This window comes from Leuresthes tenuis, unplaced genomic scaffold (genome assembly GCF_036924035.1).
Source record: "Leuresthes tenuis unplaced genomic scaffold, fLeuTen1.0.hap1 SCAF_14, whole genome shotgun sequence".
Lineage (NCBI taxonomy): Eukaryota > Metazoa > Chordata > Actinopteri > Atheriniformes > Atherinopsidae > Leuresthes > Leuresthes tenuis.
In genome coordinates this window covers 482,996-504,166 of record NW_027325368.1, presented here as the reverse complement: position 1 = coordinate 504,166, position 21,171 = coordinate 482,996, and the positions used below count along the sequence as shown (strand labels likewise).

At 52.0% G+C, this 21,171-nt stretch overlaps 2 protein-coding genes, 1 long non-coding RNA gene and 1 other non-coding gene across 5 annotated transcripts in view; all 4 read right to left on the bottom strand.

Moving 5' to 3' along the window:
- Positions 1-1,029: 1,029 nt before the first annotated feature.
- ttc19 (tetratricopeptide repeat domain 19) lies at positions 1,030-8,936 on the bottom strand. Its single transcript, XM_072364205.1, has 11 exons — positions 8,829-8,936; positions 8,196-8,347; positions 8,018-8,109; positions 5,576-5,686; positions 5,458-5,496; positions 5,171-5,227; positions 5,038-5,099; positions 4,864-4,958; positions 4,624-4,787; positions 1,411-1,573; positions 1,030-1,341 (listed from the first exon to the last, which is right to left on the bottom strand). Exons 1-11 carry the CDS (start codon positions 8,900-8,902, stop codon positions 1,190-1,192), a joined length of 1,161 nt encoding a protein of 386 aa, XP_072220306.1. The 5' UTR covers positions 8,903-8,936; the 3' UTR covers positions 1,030-1,189.
- A 2,707-nt stretch (positions 8,937-11,643) lies between these two features.
- Positions 11,644-15,485, bottom strand: LOC140268611 (uncharacterized). Its single transcript, XM_072363544.1, has 3 exons — positions 15,368-15,485; positions 13,539-13,677; positions 11,644-12,996 (listed from the first exon to the last, which is right to left on the bottom strand). The coding sequence occupies exons 1-3, from the start codon at positions 15,389-15,391 to the stop codon at positions 11,663-11,665; spliced, it is 1,497 nt and encodes a 498-aa protein (XP_072219645.1). The 5' UTR covers positions 15,392-15,485; the 3' UTR covers positions 11,644-11,662.
- Positions 15,486-18,300: 2,815 nt separating this feature from the next.
- The window catches only part of LOC140268291 (uncharacterized), a 224,728-nt gene continuing 221,857 nt past the window's right edge, over positions 18,301-21,171 (bottom strand). Inside the window, exons 1-4 of one of the 2 annotated variants that reach the window (XR_011907525.1) lie at positions 19,884-20,257; positions 18,916-18,963; positions 18,651-18,700; positions 18,301-18,420 (exon numbers count right to left, since the gene is read on the bottom strand). This is a non-coding gene — a long non-coding RNA (uncharacterized lncRNA). The other variant, XR_011907526.1, reaches the window with a different exon arrangement.
- LOC140269560 (small nucleolar RNA SNORD89) lies at positions 18,490-18,601 on the bottom strand. Its single transcript, XR_011907656.1, has one exon. It is a non-coding gene; the product is annotated as a small nucleolar RNA SNORD89 (small nucleolar RNA).

Here is a 21,171-nt window from a genome sequence, read left to right as displayed (position 1 = left end):
CTCCTGCAGGTCTTGTTCCCTGCACCTCCTGCACCTCCTGCAGGTCCTGTTCCCTGCACCTCCTGCAGGTCCTGTTCCCTGCACCTCCTGCAGGTGTTGTTCCCACGCTGTGAGCACATCAGAGTGTTAATTGCTGTTTGTAGTCTTTCGGCTGCTTTCCCTCTGAAATCTTCAGTAAACAGCAGGAAGTTCCCGTGGGAACCTGCCGTCAGAATCCTTTCCAACCATCCCCTGAACCTGCTTTAACGTGTGGTTTCCTCATTGATTTATGATGGCGTTATGACTGCTGCACGCTGTAATCAGGCGGCGCGTAGTGACTACATTCATGCGCGCTCCCCGTGCGCGGAAATGACCAAAAACTCTGGTGTGATATGAGGTGATGTGGACCACACAACCTGTGACAGTCGGACGCTGCTTCATACGCAGGCAGCTGTTGTCACACGGGAAGTACAACCTGCACGGAACAGCGCACACGTTGCATCGATATGACCTCGTGCACACCTGCACCCACGGGCACCTGCACCCACGGGCACCTGAACCCACGGGCACCTGCACCCACGGGCACCTGAACCCACGGGCACCTGCACCCACGGGCACCTGAACCCACGGGCACCTGCACCCACGGGCACCTGGGCACCTGAACCCACGGGCACCTGAACCCACGGGCACCTGAACCCACGGGCACCTGAACCCACGGGCACCTGAACCCACGGGCACCTGCACCCACGGGCACCTGCACCCACGGGCACCTGCACACCTGCACCCACGGGCACCTGCACCCACGGGCACCTGCACCCACGGGCACCTGCACCCACGGGCACCTGCACCCACGGGCACCTGAACCCACGGGCACCTGCACCCACGGGCACCTGCACACCTGCACCCACGGGCACCTGCACCCACGGGCACCTGCACCCACGGGCACCTGCACCCACGGGCACCTGCACCCACGGGCCCCTGCACCCACGGGCACCTGCACCCACGGGCACCTGAAGCGGTTCAAACAAAAACACAGGACACAGGTTCGGGTTCACATGCCGGCTGTATTTTGGTACCACCACAGAGTGCAGAAAGGTACAGTATTCTGAATCTTTGGGATCCCACCGGGACCTTCATGGGGAACTTATTAACACACTGGGAGTCACAACAAGATTCTGGAGATGTGGACACATCTGGACCACCGTCAAAGTCACTGCGCAGTCTCCTCCTTCGTCTCCTGGCTCCTCCTCTTCTTCACCTCCTTCAGGCCTTCCTGGATTCTCTCCACAGATCCCTGGTCCCCGGCCTGCTGAGCCAGACCCAGAGCCTCCTTGTAGAACCTGACCGAGTCGTCCAGCCGGCCTGTGGAGACAGATCAGATCAGACCACCTGAGGACCGGTGGGACTCTCAGAGCTTCCACCTGTGCTCACCTGTGTGCAGAAGGATGCCCGCCATGTTTCCCAGCAGCACGTGTTGGTCTGGGTGCCCCACGGAGCGGCTCAGGTCCACCGCCTGCTGGACCAGTTCCAGGGCGTCGTCATGGCGACCCTGCAGGTCCAAGATGGTGGCCAGGTCACTCATCAGAACCAGAGACTGGCAGGAGATACAAAAAACCTTTTAGAGAGAGATTTAAAACCTGTGCACCTGTAGGCAAACACCGTTTCCCCAGTTCAATTCAACTGTGAGAGACAGAATCTACTAAATAAATCACATGATTATTAAATAATTAGTTTGCATTTTCTTGCATAAAATAAGTATTTGATACAATAGAAAAATAAAAGTTAATATTTGGTAGAGAAAGCTTTGGTCGGACCAGGTTTGGACACACTTCTCCATACGTATCTTTTCTGTCGCCGGGCAAAACAGAGTTTCAGTTCTCTCCAAAGATTTTCTATTGGGTTCAGGTCTGGAGACTGGCTAAGCCACCCCAGGACCTTGAAATGCTTCTTACGGAGCCACTCCTTAGCTGCCCTTTGCAGAAAAGCACCCCCAAAGTATGATGTTTCCACCCCCATGCTTCACGGTTGGGATGGTGTTCTTGAGATTGTACTCATCCTTTTTTTATACCAGAAAGTTCTGTTTTGGTTTCATCTGACCCCATGACCTTCATCCATGCCCCCTCTGGCTCATCCAGATGGTCACAGGCAAACGTAAGACGGGCCTGGACAGGTGCTTGAGCAGGGAGACCTTGGGCGCCGTGTGGGATTCATTCCTCACCTTTCTGATCATTGATACTCCACCAGGTGAGCTCTTGCATGGCGCCCCAGTCCGAGGGAGATTTACAATCATCTTGAGTTTCTGCCATTTTCTAATAATTGCTTCAACAGTTATTGCCTTCTCACCAAGCTGCTTGCCCATTGTTCTGTAGCCCATCCAAGCCTTGGGCAGGTCTACAATTTTGTCCCTGGTGTCCTTAGACAGCTCTTTGGTCTTGCCCATGGAGTCTGATTGATTGCGTGTTTGGACAGGTGTCTTTTATACAGGTAACAAGTTCAAACAGGTGCAATTAATACAGGTAATGAGTGGAGGATAGAAAGGCTTCTTAAAGACCAACGAACATGTCTGGGAGATCCAGAATTCTTGCTGGTTGGTAGGTGATCAAATACTTATTTTATTTACATGTGGATCAAATACTTCTGGGTGTGTCCGTACCCGTCTGTACCCGTGGGTGTGTCCGTACCCGTCTGTACCTGTGGGTGTGCCTGTACCTGTGGGTGTGCCTGTACCTGTGGGTGTGCCTGTACCTGTGGGTGTGCCTGTACCTGTGGGTGTGCCTGTACCTGTGGGTGTGTCCGTACCCGTCTGTACCTGTGGGTGTGCCTGTACCTGTGGGTGTGCCTGTACCTGTGGGTGTGCCTGTACCTGTGGGTGTGTCTGTACCTGTGGGTGTGCCTGTACCTGCGGGTGTGTCTGTACCTGTGGGTGTGCCTGTACCTGTGGGTGTGCCTGTACCTGTGGGTGTGTCTGTACCTGTGGGTGTGCCTGTACCTGTGGGTGTGTCTGTACCTGTGGGTGTGCCTGTACCTGCGGGTGTGTCTGTACCTGTGGGTGTGCCTGTACCTGTGGGTGTGCCTGTACCTGTGGGTGTGCCTGTACCTGTGGGTGTGCCTGTACCTGTGGGTGTGTCTGTACCTGTGGGTGTGCCTGTACCTGTGGGTGTGCCTGTACCTGCGGGTGTGCCTGTACCTGCGGGTGTGCCTGTACCTGTGGGTGTGTCTGTACCTGTGGGTGTGTCTGTACCTGTGGGTGTGCCTGTACCTGTGGGTGTGCCTGTACCTGTGGGTGTGCCTGTACCTGTGGGTGTGCCTGTACCTGCGGGTGTGCCTGTACCTGCGGGTGTGTCTGTACCTGTGGGTGTGTCTGTACCTGTGGGTGTGCCTGTACCTGTGGGTGTGTCTGTACCTGTGGGTGTGTCTGTACCTGTGGGTGTGTCTGTACCTGTGGGTGTGCCTGTACCTGTGGGTGTGCCTGTACCTGTGGGTGTGCCTGTACCTGTGGGTGTGCCTGTACCTGCGGGTGTGTCTGTACCTGTGGGTGTGCCTGTACCTGTGGGTGTGTCTGTACCTGTGGGTGTGTCTGTACCTGTGGGTGTGTCTGTACTTGTGGGTGTGCCTGTACCTGTGGGTGTGTCTGTACCTGCGGATGCGTTTTCTTTACCTGTGGGTGTGTCTGTACCTGCGGGTGTGCCTGTACCTGCGGGTGTGTCTGTACTTGTGGGTGTGCCTGTACCTGTGGGTGTGTCTGTACCTGTCTGTACCTGCGGATGCGTTTTCTTTACCTGTGGGTGTGCCTGTACCTGTGGGTGTGCCTGTACCTGTGGGTGTGTCTGTACCTGTGGGTGTGTCTGTACCTGTGGGTGTGCCTGTACCTGTGGGTGTGCCTGTACCTGTGGGTGTGCCTGTACCTGTGGGTGTGTCTGTACCTGTGGGTGTGCCTGTACCTGTGGGTGTGCCTGTACCTGTGGGTGTGTCTGTACCTGTGGGTGTGCCTGTACCTGTGGGTGTGCCTGTACCTGTGGGTGTGTCTGTACCTGTGGGTGTGTCTGTACCTGTGGGTGTGTCTGTACCTGTGGGTGTGTCTGTACCTGTGGGTGTGCCTGTACCTGTGGGTGTGCCTGTACCTGTGGGTGTGCCTGTACCTGTGGGTGTGCCTGTACCTGTGGGTGTGCCTGTACCTGTGGGTGTGTCTGTACCTGTGGGTGTGCCTGTACCTGTGGGTGTGCCTGTACCTGTGGGTGTGCCTGTACCTGTGGGTGTGTCTGTACCTGTGGGTGTGTCTGTACCTGCGGGTGTGTCTGTACCTGCGGGTGTGCCTGTACCTGCGGGTGTGCCTGTACCTGTGGGTGTGCCTGTACCTGTGGGTGTGTCTGTACCTGTGGGTGTGTCTGTACCTGTGGGTGTGCCTGTACCTGTGGGTGTGTCTGTACCTGTGGGTGTGCCTGTACCTGTGGGTGTGTCTATACCTGTGGGTGTGCCTGTACCTGTGGGTGTGTCTGTACCTGTGGGTGTGCCTGTACCTGTGGGTGTGCCTGTACCTGCGGGTGTGCCTGTACCTGTGGGTGTGCCTGTACCTGTGGGTGTGCCTGTACCTGTGGGTGTGCCTGTACCTGTGGGTGTGCCTGTACCTGTGGGTGTTTTCTTTACCTGTGGGTGTGTCTCTCCCTGTTCCTGGCGGCAAATGTTCAGGGCACTCTGGTAATCCTGTCCAGCCAGGTTCAGGTGTTGCGTTGATGCTCGATATCGAGCTCGTGAGTCCAAACAGAGCCCGAGCAGGAGGCGGGTCTCTTTCCTCAGAGACTCCTGATCCTCTGACAAAGACAACAAAACAAGTTATGAACAGCATTTAAACCACCTGCTTCTGTGAATCTCACCTGTCTGTCTCACCTGTCTTCTCCTCTTCTTGCAGCTCCTTGTGTTTCTCTAGCTTTGCCTCCAGAGACTCTGTACAGAACTTGTAACCATGCTCTGCAAGCTCCACCCTCAAACAAACAAACAAACAGAGTGAACTCAGTGACCCCGGGCCTTCCTGTAAGTTCATCAGTTAGCCCTGCCTCTTACTTGTTCTGCTCAACATAGATGGTGGCCAGTTTCAGAGACATCTCGATGACAGCATTGTCGTCCTTGAAACAAACAAGAAGACAGGTGATGCTGCAGGGTTTATTTGTTTATATCCAGGTGGGCTAAAGCTTACCTGTGGGGTTCCTCCTGCTAACATGAAGCTCATGGCTGCTTTGAAGAGTTTCTCTGCCTGAGAGGAAGAGGAACAGAGGGTGATATCAGCTGATAGCAGAGACCAGACAAACATATGCAACATGAGCCGTCTGAACGGAAACCACAGAAGAAGAAAGGCAGCAGCAAAGTCACAAACTGATGGGTGAAAACTTTGATTATTAACAATAAAAAAAGCAAAACCTTAAATGAAATTGTCATCTCACTGTTTACATTGTTACATCTGAGCTGTGATTGGACAATACTCACACTGTCCAGCTGCCCCCGAACGTAGGCCAGGTTCGCCATCTGAAGAGGAAGAGGATGAGAAATAAGCGGGGAGGAAAAGCTTTATTGTTGGTGTTCAAGAGCTTTAGTGAGCGTTTACCTGACTGTAGGTGTAGATGATGGCTTGGTTGTTGTGGGTCTGATGAGCGAGAGCGACTGCCTGATGGAGGAAGGATGAGGCCGCCTGCAGCTGCCCGCGATACATGCTGAGCTATAACAAACACAGCTGTCAGTACCAGTTAGCTAAGACACAAAACTACACCATGATTAAACCAGAGCTGAACCAGAGCTGAAAGAGAGGCCTAAACCTGCACTAAACCAGTACTGAACCAGAGCTGAAAGAGGCCTAAACCTGCACTAAACCAGTACTGAACCAGAGCTGAAAGAGGCCTAAACCTGCACTAAACCAGAGCTGAAAGAGGCCTAAACCTGCACTAAACCAGAGCTGAACCAGAGCTGAAAGAGGCCTAAACCAGCACTAAACCAGAGCTGAAAGAGGCCTAAACCTGCACTAAACCAGAGCTGAAAGAGGCCTAAACCTGCACTAAACCAGAGCTGAAAGAGGCCTAAACCAGCACTAAACCAGAGCTGAACCAGAGCTGAAAGAGAGGCCTAAACCAGCACTAAACCAGAGCTGAAAGAGGCCTAAACCTGCACTAAACCAGAGCTGAAAGAGGCCTAAACCTGCACTAAACCAGAGCTGAACCAGAGCTGAAAGAGAGGCCTAAACCAGCACTAAACCAGAGCTGAACCAGAGCTGAAAGAGAGGCCTAAACCAGCACTAAACCAGTACTGAACCAGAGCTGAAAGAGGCCTAAACCTGCACTAAACCAGAGCTGAAAGAGGCCTAAACCTGCACTAAACCAGAGCTGAACCAGAGCTGAAAGAGGCCTAAACCAGCACTAAACCAGAGCTGAAAGAGGCCTAAACCTGCACTAAACCAGAGCTGAAAGAGGCCTAAACCTGCACTAAACCAGAGCTGAAAGAGGCCTAAACCAGCACTAAACCAGAGCTGAACCAGAGCTGAAAGAGAGGCCTAAACCAGCACTAAACCAGAGCTGAAAGAGGCCTAAACCTGCACTAAACCAGAGCTGAAAGAGGCCTAAACCTGCACTAAACCAGAGCTGAAAGAGGCCTAAACCTGCACTAAACCAGTACTGAACCAGAGCTGAAAGAGGCCTAAACCTGCACTAAACCAGAGCTGAAAGAGGCCTAAACCTGCACTAAACCAGAGCTGAACCAGAGCTGAAAGAGGCCTAAACCAGCACTAAACCAGAGCTGAACCAGAGCTGAAAGAGAGGCCTAAACCTGCACTAAACCAGTACTGAACCAGAGCTGAAAGAGGCCTAAACCTGCACTAAACCAGAGCTGAAAAAGGCCTAAACCTGCACTAAACCTGCACTAAACCAGAGCTGAACCAGAGCTGAAAGAGGCCTAAACCAGCACTAAACCAGTACTGAACCAGTACTGAACCAGAGCTGAAAGAGGCCTAAACCAGCACTAAACCTGCACTAAACCAGTACTGAACCAGAGCTGAAAGAGGCCTAAACCTGCACTAAACCAGCACTAAACCAGAGCTGAAAGAGGCCTAAACCTGCACTAAACCAGAGCTGAAAGAGGCCTAAACCTGCACTAAACCAGAGCTGAACCAGAGCTGAAAGAGAGGCCTAAACCAGCACTAAACCAGAGCTGAAAGAGGCCTAAACCTGCACTGAACCAGAGCTGAAAGAGGCCTAAACCAGCACTAAACCAGAGCTGAAAGAGGCCTAAACCAGCACTAAACCAGTACTGAACCAGAGCTGAAAGAGGCCTAAACCTGCACTGAACCAGAGCTGAAAGAGGCCTAAACCAGCACTAAACCAGTACTGAACCAGAGCTGAAAGAGGCCTAAACCAGAGCTGAACCAGAGCTGAAAGAGGCCTAAACCTGCACTAAACCAGAGCTGAAAAAGGCCTAAACCTGCACTAAACCTGCACTAAACCAGAGCTGAACCAGAGCTGAAAGAGGCCTAAACCAGCACTAAACCAGTACTGAACCAGTACTGAACCAGTACTGAACCAGAGCTGAAAGAGGCCTAAACCAGAGCTGAACCAGAGCTGAAAGAGGCCTAAACCTGCACTAAACCAGAGCTGAAAGAGGCCTAAACCAGCACTAAACCAGTACTGAACCAGAGCTGAAAGAGGCCTAAACCTGCACTAAACCAGAGCTGAAAGAGGCCTAAACCAGAGCTGAACCAGAGCTGAAAGAGGCCTAAACCAGAGCTGAAAGAGGCCTAAACCTGCACTAAACCAGAGCTGAAAGAGAGGCCTAAACCAGCACTAAACCAGTACTGAACCAGTACTGAACCAGAGCTGAAAGAGGCCTAAACCAGCACTAAACCAGAGCTGAACCAGAGCTGAAAGAGGCCTAAACCAGTACTAAACCTGCACTGAACCAGTACTGAACCAGAAATGAACATCAGTGCCACCACACCATTTTACTGCTGCAGCTCTTTCCACAGGGGCTTGTATCACTGGTTCTGGCTTAGTCTGGGTTTTGGTACCTTGGCCTTTTTCAGCAGCAGGACCATCTCATCCTCCTTCTTCTGAGCTTCATCTCGCTTGTCTTCCTCAGAGCTGCCGAACAGGGAGAAGGCTGCAGGCACACGAGCACACAGGTGTACAGGCACGTGGCTGTTAAATCCACTGATTTCTGAATGGAGTTTGGTGGGACTGACTTACCGACAGCTGCCCACAGGAGTGGTTTTCCTCCTCTTCCTTCGCTCTGAAAGCCTCTGCTTGAGGCATCATGTCTGTTGGCAGTTACCCAGCATGCCCAGCGGTCTCCTGCCTCTGATGTCACAGGGACACGCTGACCCGTGGTGTAATGGTACCTGAGGAGGTGACATAACCTTCACTTCTGCCCTTTTCAGGATCAACTCCTCTTGCTGCATTAAATCGACTCAGCATGGTCAGTCACGTGACTGCTGCTGGTGATGTCAGCAGGTAAACGCCATAAATTAGAGATCCGTGTCCTAAATATCAGCGTTACCAACCAAATCACATTGAATGTTACACTTTCAGAGTGTTTCCGTTTCATGATGATCAGTTACTGATCACTGACGGGATCATGAAATATTCTTTTATCTCAGCAGCAGAACGATACAATAAAACCCTGTACAGGTGTGCTTTCTACCCTGATTTGCGTGAAAACGTAAGAATTCGGTGTAAAGGACGTCAAAAGCCTCAGTTTTCTGAATGGAGTTTGGTGCAGTGTAGCGTCAGTAAACAGCTGATAAACACAAACCACAGCCGGGTAACGCGGAGTAAAATCAGACGATTTCTGAACGGAGGCTGGTGCGAGGGGTAACTGACCTGTGTCCTCCAGACCATCTGAAACTGCTCAGAGTCCGCCTGAGCACGGCGCGAGACGCACAGGACGCCGCCATCTTTAATGTTTACACAACGACCGGAAGTCGTGCTGCGGGATATCACCCCTTCACAATAAAACAGCGTAATTTTCTAATTTTATTTTCTAATTTAGATTTCAGCCATCTGTTTGGATATATTGAGTTTCCCTCATCTGTGTAAATTCTGAGTTAATATTACAAACCACACGCTGTGAAAATAAAGATCTATTTGACTTGATGCTTTTAAATGTAACTGAGTTTTAGTTTTAACTTTATTTTTCAGACTGTGTTCATTCACTAAAACATGCTGAATGTCCTGAGAGGAACGAAGAAATCAAACCTGATGATCGCAGAAGTAAAGAGAGAGTTTAAGACCAACTGAGCTGAAGAACTGATCCAGGCTCAGCTGTCACAGAGACACAGAAACAACCAGAAATAAGCACAGGATTCCATTTTTAATTGTACAACAGCAGCATTAACAAGTTTCTAAAAGATCTTTCAGACTACAGTCCAGGTCCAGGTTCTGATTCAGGGCTGGACTCCCAAATAAAGCTCAGACTGAGTGGTGATTGGTTTGACATTTAAAAAACATTTTCCATCTCTAAACAGCCGGTACTGGGCTGGTCATGTGACCCCGTTCAGCCACGGTCACACTACAAGTCTTTAATCTGATGTTCCAGGTGTGAAACAGGCGACATCAGCAGGAGGTTCAGTCTGAGCTGCCGCAGGTCAGCTGAGTCAGCACTTCAAAAACAAGTGAAACCACTCGGAGGAACACTCTGAACTGGATGAGTTTTAAAGTGGGAGTTCCTTAGGAGCAGCAGAGGCGTTCTCTGTGAGGTTAAAGTCAGAATCTTACAGCCGGCGTCTCTGAAGGCGACCACGAGCACCCAGCCTCAGAGAAGAGCCGTTTCCAGTCATTTCAACATGACAACAGAGGCAGATGCTGCGCTAAAAGCCGATTGGATGCTGCGCTGAAAGCCGATTGGATGCTGCGCTAAAAGCCGTTTGGATGCTGCGCTAAAAGCCGTTTGGATGCTGCGCTAAAAGCCGTTTGGATGCTGCGCTAAAAGCCGTTTGGATGCTGCGCTAAAAGCCGTTTGGATGCTGCGCTAAAAGCCGTTTGGATGCTGCGCTAAAAGCCGTTTGGATGCTGCGCTAAAAGCCGTTTGGATGCTGCGCTAAAAGCCGTTTGGATGCTGCGCTAAAAGCCGTTTGGATGCTGCGCTAAAAGCCGTTTGGATGCTGCGCTAAAAGCCGTTTGGATGCTGCGCTAAAAGCCGTTTGGATGCTGCGCTAAAAGCCGTTTGGATGCTGCGCTAAAAGCCGTTTGGATGCTGCGCTAAAAGCCGTTTGGATGCTGCGTTGAAAGCCGTTTGGATGCTGCGCTAAAAGCCGTTTGGACGCTGCGCTGAAAGCCGTTTGGACGCTGCGCTAAAAGCCGTTTGGACGCTGCGCTAAAAGCCGATTGGACGCTGCGCTAAAAGCCGTTTGGATGCTGCGCTAAAAGCCGTTTGGATGCTGCGCTGAAAGCCGTTTGGACGCTGCGCTAAAAGCCGTTTGGACGCTGCGCTAAAAGCCGATTGGATGCTGCGCTAAAAGCCGATTGGACGCTGTGATAAAAGCCGTTTGGACGCTGCGCTAAAAGCCGTTTGGATGCTGTGATAAAAGCCGTTTGGACGCTGCGCTGAAAGCCGTTTGGATGCTGTGATAAAAGCCGTTTGGACGCTGCGCTGAAAGCCGTTTGGATGCTGCGCTAAAAGCCGTTTGGATGCTGCGCTGAAAGCCGTTTGGATGCTGTGATAAAAGCCGTTTGGATGCTGCGCTAAAAGCCGTTTGGATGCTGCGCTAAAAGCCGTTTGGATGCTGCGCTAAAAGCCGTTTGGATGCTGTGATAAAAGCCGTTTGGACGCTGCGCTGAAAGCCGTTTGGATGCTGCGCTAAAAGCCGTTTGGATGCTGTGATAAAAGCCGTTTGGACGCTGCGCTGAAAGCCGTTTGGATGCTGCGCTAAAAGCCGTTTGGACGCTGCGCTAAAAGCCGTTTGGATGCTGCGCTAAAAGCCGTTTGGATGCTGTGATAAAAGCCGTTTGGATGCTGTGATAAAAGCCGTTTGGACGCTGCGCTGAAAGCCGTTTGGATGCTGCGCTAAAAGCCGTTTGGATGCTGTGATAAAAGCCGTTTGGACGCTGCGCTGAAAGCCGTTTGGATGCTGCGATAAAAGCCGTTTGGATGCTGCGCTAAAAGCCGTTTGGATGCTGTGATAAAAGCCGTTTGGAGAGACCATCAGTGAATCAGGCTGCGATTGGGTGACTCCAGCCGTAACCAAGGCAACATGACAGCAGCAGCTTTTTGCGTCGTGGTGTTGCTTCTTCAAGTTGTTCCACGGCGTGCACGGGAGCACGTTCCATACAGAACACGCAGACTTTGCTCCGGGAGTAAAACGTCCCGACACTGGAAGCAGCAGAATTCAGAAACAAACCATCACTGAAAAAAAAAAACAGGCAGCTTCTGCTTCCATCACCACGTCATGTTTTACCTGAACCATCAGCAGGTGCCGCTCATAAAACCACCACAGAAGAAGAGATGAGCCCTTTAAAAAGCTCCAACTGCAAGCACAGAACATGGTGGGAATGACTTTGAGCACAGGCTCGGGGTTTTGTTCCTCTGGGAGTCATCTGCTGATGACAGGAACCTCCTTCCTGTTGCTGGATTCACCTGTTTCTGTGGCCCCACCCCTGTCTCTGTGGCCCCACCCCTGTCTCTGTGGCCCCGCCCCTGTCTATGTGGCCCCGCCCCCTCACTGGGCAGGCAGGTGCTCTGTGAACCTCTTGAGGTGGTGGCGCAGCACTCCTTTGGTCTTGAAGGTCTTGCCGCAGCTGCAGGCGTGCGGCCGCTCCCCGGTGTGGTCCAGCTGGTGGATGCGCAGCAGGGAGCTGGTGAAGAAGAACTCGCCGCAGGTGATGCAGTAGTGGCTCTTCTCCCCGGTGTGTTTGGCTCTCTGGTGGCTCAGCAGCGAGCCGGACGTGATGAAGCTCTGGCCACAGTCCTGGCAGCTGAAGGGCCGCTCGCCGGTGTGGATCCTCTCGTGCGCCCTCCACGAGTTGTGATAGGAGAAGGTCTTCTGGCAGTAGGAGCACTGGTAGTGCTTCTCCTTGGTGTGGCTGAGCCGGTGCATCTTCAGGTAGTGGGCGATGGTGAAGCTCTTGCCGCAGTCGTCGCAGCTGAACGGCTTCTCGCCCACGTGGAACAGCGTGATGTGGGACCGCAGGTGGGACGACTGCGTGAACCTCTTCCCACAGGTGGTGCAGAGGAAGGGCCGCTCCCCGGTGTGGGTCACCATGTGCGCCTTGAGGTGGGGCGACTGCGTGAACCTCTTGCCGCACTCAGCGCACCTGTAGGGCTTGAGGCCGGTGTGGGTGCGGTCGTGCAGCTTCAGGCCCTGCAGGCTGGAGAAGCACTTGCCGCACTCGCTGCAGTGGTACGCCTTCAGGTCCTCGTGGGTGCGCTGGTGGCAGCGCAGGCCGCTCAGCAGCTTGAAGCCTTTCCCGCAGGTGGGGCAGGTGTGCGGCTTCCTGCTGGAGTGGGTCACCTGGTGCAGCTTCAGACTCTGGGGGTTGCTGAAGGTCTTGCTGCACCTGGGGCACGGCAGCAGTTTGGGGTTCTTATGCGACTTGCGGTGGAAGTTGAAGCCCTGGTAGGACACAAACATCTTGTTGCAGACCGTGCAGCGGTAGCACTTCTCCCCCTTGTGCGCCTCCAGGTGCTCGTTGAGCTGGTCCTGGCCGCTGAAGCCGTCTCCACAGAACCAGCACTTAAAGGGTTTGGTCCCAGAGTGCGTGCGGTGGTGCGTCTTCCAGTCCCGCTTCAGAGCGAAGGTTCTGTCGCAGTAGGAGCAGCGGTACGGCTCATTGCGGTCGTGAATCTGCTGGTGGACCACCAGGCTCATCAGGGTCGGGTAGGTCTTCCCGCACTGCCAGCACTCATTGGGTCTCTGTCCTCGGTGGGTCCGCAGGTGGGCCTCCAGGTGAGACCTCTTGTAGAAGCCCCTGTCGCATTCTGGACAGTACACCATCTTCCTGCCGCTGTTGGTGGAGTGCTGCGGTGGCGGCCCGCAGAGATGAGGGTGGAGGTCTGCAGAGAAGCATTAAATCCCATTAGAGGACACAGGTGATTCAACAGAAACAGCCAGAACCTTTACTGGGAGTTGCAGGGTTCTGTTCGGTTCTGATTCACACAGATTAGAAGGATGCATGAGACAGAAACCTGCAGGTTATAAAACTGATAAACCAAACAGCCAAATAAATCTGCTATGTTCATGAGGAGACCTGATGTTCAGAGTAAAGCAACATCTGGAGCAGCAAAACACATCAGAACCTGCAGTTAGTGTGTAAAGCACACGTTTGGGTTTCAAATGAGACCCAGAGCGCGAAAACATCTGCAGTACAACTCTGCTCAATATATACTCCTCCTCCTCTGGTCCAGTAGTCCAAAAAATGACCTCCTGGAAACCACCAGGAGTCAGATGGAGGAAAGCTGTGATGCGGGTCGTCGGACCTCCTCTCCTGAGGATTCAGGCAGCTCTGATCCTGGCTGCTGCTCTCATGCAGCTCATCTCACTCAGTCAGGAAGGTTCTGAACACACGTTTGGACCGGGCCATTTGGATCAAGCTTACCCAGACACAGGAAGTCCCGCCCCTCCAGCCACGCCCTGCAGTCCGTCAGTTCAACCGACAACTTCCTCAGAACCGGGTAGGACCGGATCTCCACGTCCTCGTCTGGCTCAGCTTTGATCCGAACGCTGTCGGCTGCATCCTGAAACGACACGTTTCCCTCATCAGGTCGGGATGGTTCATGGTGACTCCCCACCAGCATATCACCCCCCCCCAACGCCCCACCAGCATATCACCCCCCCCCAACGCCCCACCAGCATATCACCCCCCCAACATATCACCCCCCCAACGCCCCACCAGCATATCACCCCCCCAACGCCCCACCAGCATATCACCCCCCCCCCCCCCAACGCCCCACCAGCATATCACCCCCCCAACATATCACCCCCCCAACGCCCCACCAGCATATCACCCCCCCAACGCCCCACCAGCATATCACCCCCCCAACGCCCCACCAGCACATCACCCCCCCAACGCCCCACCAGCACATCACCCCCCCAACGCCCCACCAGCACATCACCCCCCCAACGCCCCACCAGCATATCACCCCCCAACATATCACCCCCCCAACGCCCCACCAGCATATCACCCCCCCAACGCCCCACCAGCATATCACCCCCCCAACATATCACCCTCCCAACGCCCCACCAGCATATCACCCCCCCAACGCCCCACCAGCATATCACCCCCCCAACGCCCCACCAGCATATCACCCCCCCAACGCCCCACCAGCATATCACCCCCCCAACGCCCCACCAGCATATCACCCCAACGCCCCACTGACTCAGGGTTACCCCCCCCCAACGCCCCACTGACTCAGGGTCACCCCCCCCAACGCCCCACTGACTCAGGGTTACCCCCCAACCGCGATGGGAAGCCAGTGGCCCCCAGCAGTTCGATGGAATCATTAAGTAAGCCTCAGGATCCGTTTATAGGCTTCACCCAAGTGGCCCCCAGCCCCCGCTTGACATTTTGGCTCAAACATGGCGTCGAGGCTGAGGTGCTCCAAAGTTTTTTGGGGGTGTCTGTTGCAGAGTTACTGCAACCGAAGCCAAGTGTTCAATAACTGGCTGAGAACCGATAATAACCGCATGGATAAGTGGAACTGCAAAATGAACAAGTCCCATTCCCAGCTGTGGTGATCCACAGCTCAGACTCTGGATCAGAACCACGACAGTGCTGTTTGTTTCATTGAAATTCTTCAATAAAGGAGAGAAAAAAGTGATTTGGGTCCGGATCCTGTCTGGTGTTCATGTCGTTCTGCTTATTGATTAGAGCAGAACGACAGGGACTGCTCCCAGTGTCAGGACCCGGGCCTGTTTGGATCAGAACTCCACATGAACCAGCAGGTAGATCATGGAGGAAGCTATCAATGATCCATCAATACTGAAATCAATCAATCAGGTGATTTTCTGAGTCCCACAGATGTTATTGGTCTAGTTTTACCTGCTCATTAGGATCAATAAACCCAGTAATAAATAATCCTGAGAATGATTAGAACTGATCCAAACTCCATTCCTAATCCGGCCGTTTTAGTGTCTGTGCTCAGCCTCTCCCACAAGACAGCAGCGGGTTTGGGTTCGGCTCACTCTATACCAGCTCTACTTCTACTAAAGTTCTGCCTCACTCCGATCCAAACTAACCGAGCCTCTAACGGACTGCTCCAGTTCGGCTGAGCGTCTTCGGACCACAGGACGGAAACGACCATTCCTGTAAAATGTGGCTTTTTCTGAATGGAGTTTGGCAGAAGAGGCTAACTGGGTTAGCTTAATCCCGCTAACAGCTCTGGCCGTGTCCAGGTGGGAGCGGCTCGGTTCGATCGGTGCGTTTACCGGTGAAGTGGTGTGGGTCTGCATCTCTCCGGTTCTGCCGCTGGTTCTGCCGGTAAAGCCGTCCGACAGAGTCCGGCACCGCAAACGGAGCCAGTTGTGCTGCTGCTTTACACTTCCGGGTAAAAGTTCAACCTGTCGCCCCAGGTCCGGCCGGTACGAGAGCTCAGTGACCAGAACCGACCAGAAAGTCTCAATAAAACGGTTCAGAACTTGTAACTTCTGTGGTTTTATTTTTGAAGAATGTTGACTCTGAGTTTTTAAACTTTAAAACTACTTTTAAATCTTCATGGAGGTCCAGATCAAACCTAGAGGCTAAAGCCATGACCCTGTGACCTTAAAGCCATTAAAACTCAACCTTTAACTGCACAGAACCACATTTGCAGCACATCATGGGCCTCAGAACTCACCTGAGGAGCTGTGGACCCTCTGATTGGACCGCTCCACCTTTAAACCACAGTACATGTGGGGCTGCTGGCCCGGCAGGATGACCCTATAATATACATTTATCTGTTTAACTTGTGAGCTCAGAACAGCCGTCCCTCTGAACCTCTTCTGGTTCTGGAGACAAGTCTGAGCCCCTAAAACACATTTCTGTGAACATGCACTACGTTCAAAAGTCTGGGGTCACTTGGAAATGTCCTTATTTTCCAAAGAAAAGCCGTTTTTTTATGAAGAGAACATGAATCAGATACTCTAAGCCTAGTTAACGCCTGGTTTTAATGAAACATCTGCGCTGAGCAGCCATCGCTCAGTCTGAGGTTCCTGAAACAGCTAAAGGTCAAAGGTCAGCAGATGGAGCGTTCTTTGAAGAAAGCAAAGTTTGGAGAACAAAAGTAATATTTCAAATAAAACTAATTATTTCTAATCTTATCAATGAACTCATTTGGTAAATAAAAGTGAGTTTTCATAGAAAACAACTTTATCTGGGTGAGCCCAAACTTTTGAACGGCACTTTTAACCAAAAGCTGTTACCGTGGTTACTTTTTGTTCTGATGAACATCCAGCGGCTGATCAGAACCGAAACTAAAGCTGGTTATAAAACAGTGATGGAGGACAGAGTCGGGTTAGACGCCCCACATTGATCACAGAAAGAACCAATAATCAGTTCCACAACATCTGGTCCAAATGATCAGGACCAGGGAGGATTCTGGGAGCTTTGTTACCACGGTGACGTCCAAAGAGCTCCGAGAGCTTCCAGAAGAAGAAGACTGGATGCAGAGGATTGTGAGGAGAGAGCAGAGAGAATCTGACGGCTGCTGCACTGTCTGGGATCATCTAAAGGTCCAGAACATTTAGAACAACCAGGTTTCTCCTGTCAGAGCGACAGGAAGCCGAGCGCTGAACGGTGGCAGAAACGCACGCCACGGTCCACAAAGCTGCAGAAACGCACGCCACGGTCCATAAAGCTGCAGAAACGCACGCCACGGTCCATAAAGCTGCAGAAACGCACGCCACGGTCCACAAAGCTGCAGAAACGCACGCCACGGTCCACAAAGCTGCAGAAACGCACGCCACGGTCCACGAAGCTGCAGAAACGCACGCCACGGTCCATAAAGATGCAGAAACGCACGCCACGGTCCACGAAGCTGCAGAAACGCACGCCACGGTCCATAAAGATGCAGAAACGCACGCCACGGTCCATAAAGATGCAGAAACGCACGCCACGGTCCATAAAGCTGCAGAAACGCACGCCACGGTCCATAAAGATGCAGAAACGCACGCCACGGTCCACGAAGCTGCAGAAACGCACGCCACGGTCCACAAAGCTGCAGAAACGCACGCCACGGTCCACAAAGCTGCAGAAACGCACGCCACGGTCCATAAAGCTGCAGAAACGCACGCCACGGTCCATAAAGCTGCAGAAACGCACGCCACGGTCCATAAAGCTGCAGAAACGCACGCCACGGTCCATAAAGCTGCAGAAACGCACGCCACGGTCCATAAAGCTGCAGAAACGCACGCCACGGTCCATAAAGCTGCAGAAACGCACGCCACGGTCCACGAAGCTGCAGAAACGCACGCCACGGTCCACGAAGCTGCAGAAACGCACGCCACGGTCCACAAAGCTGCAGAAACGCACGCCACGGTCCATAAAGCTGCAGAAACGCACGCCACGGTCCATAAAGCTGCAGAAACGCACGCCACGGTCCATAAAGCTGCAGAAACGCACGCCACGGTCCATAAAGCTGCAGAAACGCACGCCACGGTCCATAAAGCTGCAGAAACGCACGCCACGGTCCATAAAGCTGAGCGCTGAACGGTTCTGTTATAAACCTACAACACCCCCGATGTGTCACTTCCACATAAAGACGGCGTCTGTTCCACAGCTGATGATGGACTGATCTGTGATCAGCGTCATGGAAACAGGAAGAAGGGATCAGCTGCTGAGGGTCAGAGGTTAAAGGAAGGCTGGGATCAGCTGCTGAGGGTCAGAGGTTAAAGGAAGGCTGGGATCAGCTGCTGAGGGTCAGAGGTTAAAGGAAGGCTGGGGTCAGAGGTTAAAGGAAGGCTGGGGTCAGAGGTTAAAGGAAGGCTGGGGTCAGCTGCTGAGGGTCAGAGGTTAAAGGAAGGCTGGGATCAGCTGCTGAGGGTCAGAGGTTAAAGGAAGGCTGGGGTCAGCTGCTGAGGGTCAGAGGTTAAAGGAAGGCTGGGATCAGCTGCTGAGGGTCAGAGGTTAAAGGAAGGCTGGGGTCAGCTGCTGAGGGTCAGAGGTTAAAGGAAGGCTGGGGTCAGAGGTTAAAGGAAGGCTGGGATCAGCTGCTGAGGGTCAGAGGTTAAAGGAAGGCTGGGGTCAGAGGTTAAAGGAAGGCTGGGGTCAGCACCAGCTGCTGTTTGACCTGCACAGAACATCAGAACCGGTCCCAGCTCAGCTGTTACACATCAAAGTTTTACTTTAGAAAAGATAAAAACAACAATTCTTTGTTGAACTCCTTTATTTCATTTCATCCGACACCTTTGAGCGCCGCTCATCACGCTGGTTCACTGGTCCGAAGCCGCCATCTTCCCTCAGAAATACCCAGACAGCTGGACCCAGATGTTCCGATGGCTGCGTCCTGCAGAGGAACCAAACAGAACCGTCAGATGGCTGCAGCCCTGCTCTGATTGGCTGCTGCAGCCGCTGCTCTGGGATCAGATGAACGCTTCGGTCCGTTTTTGTCAGCACGCCGCGCTCTGAGAACACACTGCTGGGCGGCGGCGCTACAATTCGGCCTTTTGTTCACATCATCTCCCAGCATGCTCTGCAGCTGCTGGCCCTGCCCACACTGTGACATCACACACTCACCTGTGCTGGCAGGGGGCCTTAGCTGAGGTCACAGGTCAGCAGGCGTCCACCTGGGGACAGAATGACATCACGGGTTAAGGGTGAAACCCTCAGAGGGTCGGTCCACCTGCGAGCCGCCGGATCAGAACACGCTTCGGTCCGTTTATGTCACGGCCCCACCGCTGCGAACAGACTGCTGGGGGCGGGGCTTCAGTCGGCCTTTTGTGACATCATCTCCAAGCAGAGCACAGGTGAAACCTGCCAACTTAGGCTGAACTGGACCTACCTGAGAAGGGGGCGGAGCCAGCGGAGGGGGCGGAGCCAGGCAGGAGGTCTGAAACAGAGGTCAAAGGACTGAGTAAAGAAGGATAAAACCGGGTCAGTGAGGGTTTAGCAGAACTAAAAATACAACATATGGAAGTCAGCCCAACAGTTCTGGGACAGCAAAACCAAAATGGAAACAAATGTCGACTTAAACATGTGGAGCATCAAGGAAAGAAATGAAACAGCAGATCCAGAGCAGGAATCTATGGAGGAAGAACATGGAGAATATGTGTTTATATACAGATGGGTCCAAAGAACAGACAACAGGAGCAACAGCAGCGGTGGTTCCTGTTTATAACAGAACCAGAAGAACAGATCATTCAAGCATAAAGCAGTGGAGTTATGTGAAATATTACATGCTGTAGAATGGATGGGGGGGGGTAGTTCTATGAAGAGATTCATTTCCATCACTCTTAAGTATTAAAGATTAGAACAGAACAGGTCATTATGAGCAGGATAAGAACAGCCCATTACAAACTGAACAATACACTTAAGATAAGGGGAACTCCAACTGGGCGGTGTGGCTGTGGGGGGGGCCCAGATATGGGAGGGAAAGCATGAAGAGGGCAGGAATAACAGAATGTAATCTGCTAAAGGGAGGAGAACAACAAAAGGATTCCTGTAACTACTGGAATAATTAAAAGAATATAGAAAAGAAGAACTAGAAAAAGAAATCTAGTCCAGTAGATGGCGGCAGATGCAACATGCCAGCCGCCATTAAAACCGAGTAAAGAACCAGAGCAGAACTTCTCTGGACCCCCGGGTCGACCTTTCTTTAGCAAGCAGCCTCCTTGATCTTTTCAGCATTAAAAAAAGGTAATCTGTGCAAAATAAGCTGTTAAAGCATTACAGACATTAAAGTCCAACACAGCGAGGCCTCATCATCCCTTTACTTTGAATGTTTCCGCATTTTCCATGTGTGGAACTTACCAGGAACCACTTTCTGTGTCTGATCCAAAGTCCCAGTATCGATTTAGACCTCAGACTACCTGAGCTCGTGGCTCGGAGCCTGGTGTTCCCCCCAAACCGCCATCACGGCCGGCCGTGCGTTCAGGGGTGCGGCGGTTCCCGGGTGTAGCATCAGCTAGCATGTTAGCATGCAGCGGCGGTTGCATGCAGCGTCTCCGGTAAGCAGACAAGCAACGTCAGGTAGAGACAATCCGCCACCCGCTGACATGAATCCACCGGCATCCTACCGGCAGCATACTTCCACCAAAGAGAACGTTTCATTCCGAAAACGGCACCTTTATTCGATTCCGTCCGGAAACAACAGGCAGCCACCATCCTGCAAACCTGCCGACCAATCATCGCGTCGCTTTTTTTTTTTTTATTGAATTGGCGGTTGGCAGAAAACAAAATGGCGCCATACTGCCACCAACCGGTATGGAGTGTCAGTTAAATCCAAATTAACTGTTGTCTTTGCTAGATTTGGAATAATCTATTTTCATTCTCCCTCATACTTAAAGATGTTGTAATACAACATACTCTCGCGTTTCTTCTAGTCACGACATGTTCTTCTGAAAGTTTTTTTTGAGCTACTTGACAAATTAGAATTTGGATGAATAAAGTATTTTTCTATTCCACCACAGTCCCATCTGCCTGTAACACGTTTGTTCTGAACTATGAACCATTTAGTCCTGTAAATCCACACCTGAGTGATGATATTACTGTTTCTTTGTTTCTTCTAATAACTTTCTTCCAGTGGTTCCTTTTCCATCTCTTATTTTCTGCTTAATGGTGCTTTTAATTTGCCGATGTTAAATCAATGATCAATAATTTCCTTTAACACTGACACCAGCTGTGCTGCCTTTACAGTCCGGAGAGAGAATAGGATACTTTACTTCTCAGTACGTCAAACTGTATTTTTTCTGTCTAATTCTGTCAAACGCCCACCTTTGTGTTCGTATTTTTAAGCTAACCGATATTCCATGAGTCGTTCCTGTTTAAAGACATCTGCTGTCAGTTAATCTGGGATGATGGGTGACAGAAAGGAAAACACACTTTGACATAAGTCAGTACACAGGTGACACGAGAACTTGGAACTGTGGTGTTTATTTGACAGAAGAAAAACTGTCGTGTTTCCGACTCTTAGTGGCGTGTCGCGAAGGCATCAGAGCGACCGTTGAGAAAAAACTGAATTTAACGGTCTGAATTTTCTGACTTTTATTCATCTTTCGGACATTTTCTCCACACTTTAACGGTTCATCAAACTTAAAAA

Excerpts from the sequence above, each read along its gene's own strand:
- ttc19 (XM_072364205.1), bottom strand. The coding sequence starts at position 8,902 with ATGGCGGCGTCCTGTGCGTCTCGCGCCGTGCTCAGGCGGACTCTGAGC. Across the intron at positions 5,228-5,457 it reads TTCGGGGGCAGCTGGACAGT|GCAGAGAAACTCTTCAAAGC; the intron begins GTGAGTATTGTC and ends TCTTCCTCTCAG. Across the intron at positions 4,959-5,037 it reads ATCTATGTTGAGCAGAACAA|GGTGGAGCTTGCAGAGCATG; the intron begins GTAAGAGGCAGG and ends TGTTTGTTTGAG.
- LOC140268611 (XM_072363544.1), bottom strand. The coding sequence starts at position 15,391 with ATGCAGACCCACACCACTTCACCG. Across the intron at positions 13,678-15,367 it reads AGACCCACACCACTTCACCG|GATGCAGCCGACAGCGTTCG; the intron begins GTAAACGCACCG and ends GTGTCGTTTCAG. Across the intron at positions 12,997-13,538 it reads GCGGGACTTCCTGTGTCTGG|ACCTCCACCCTCATCTCTGC; the intron begins GTAAGCTTGATC and ends GCTTCTCTGCAG.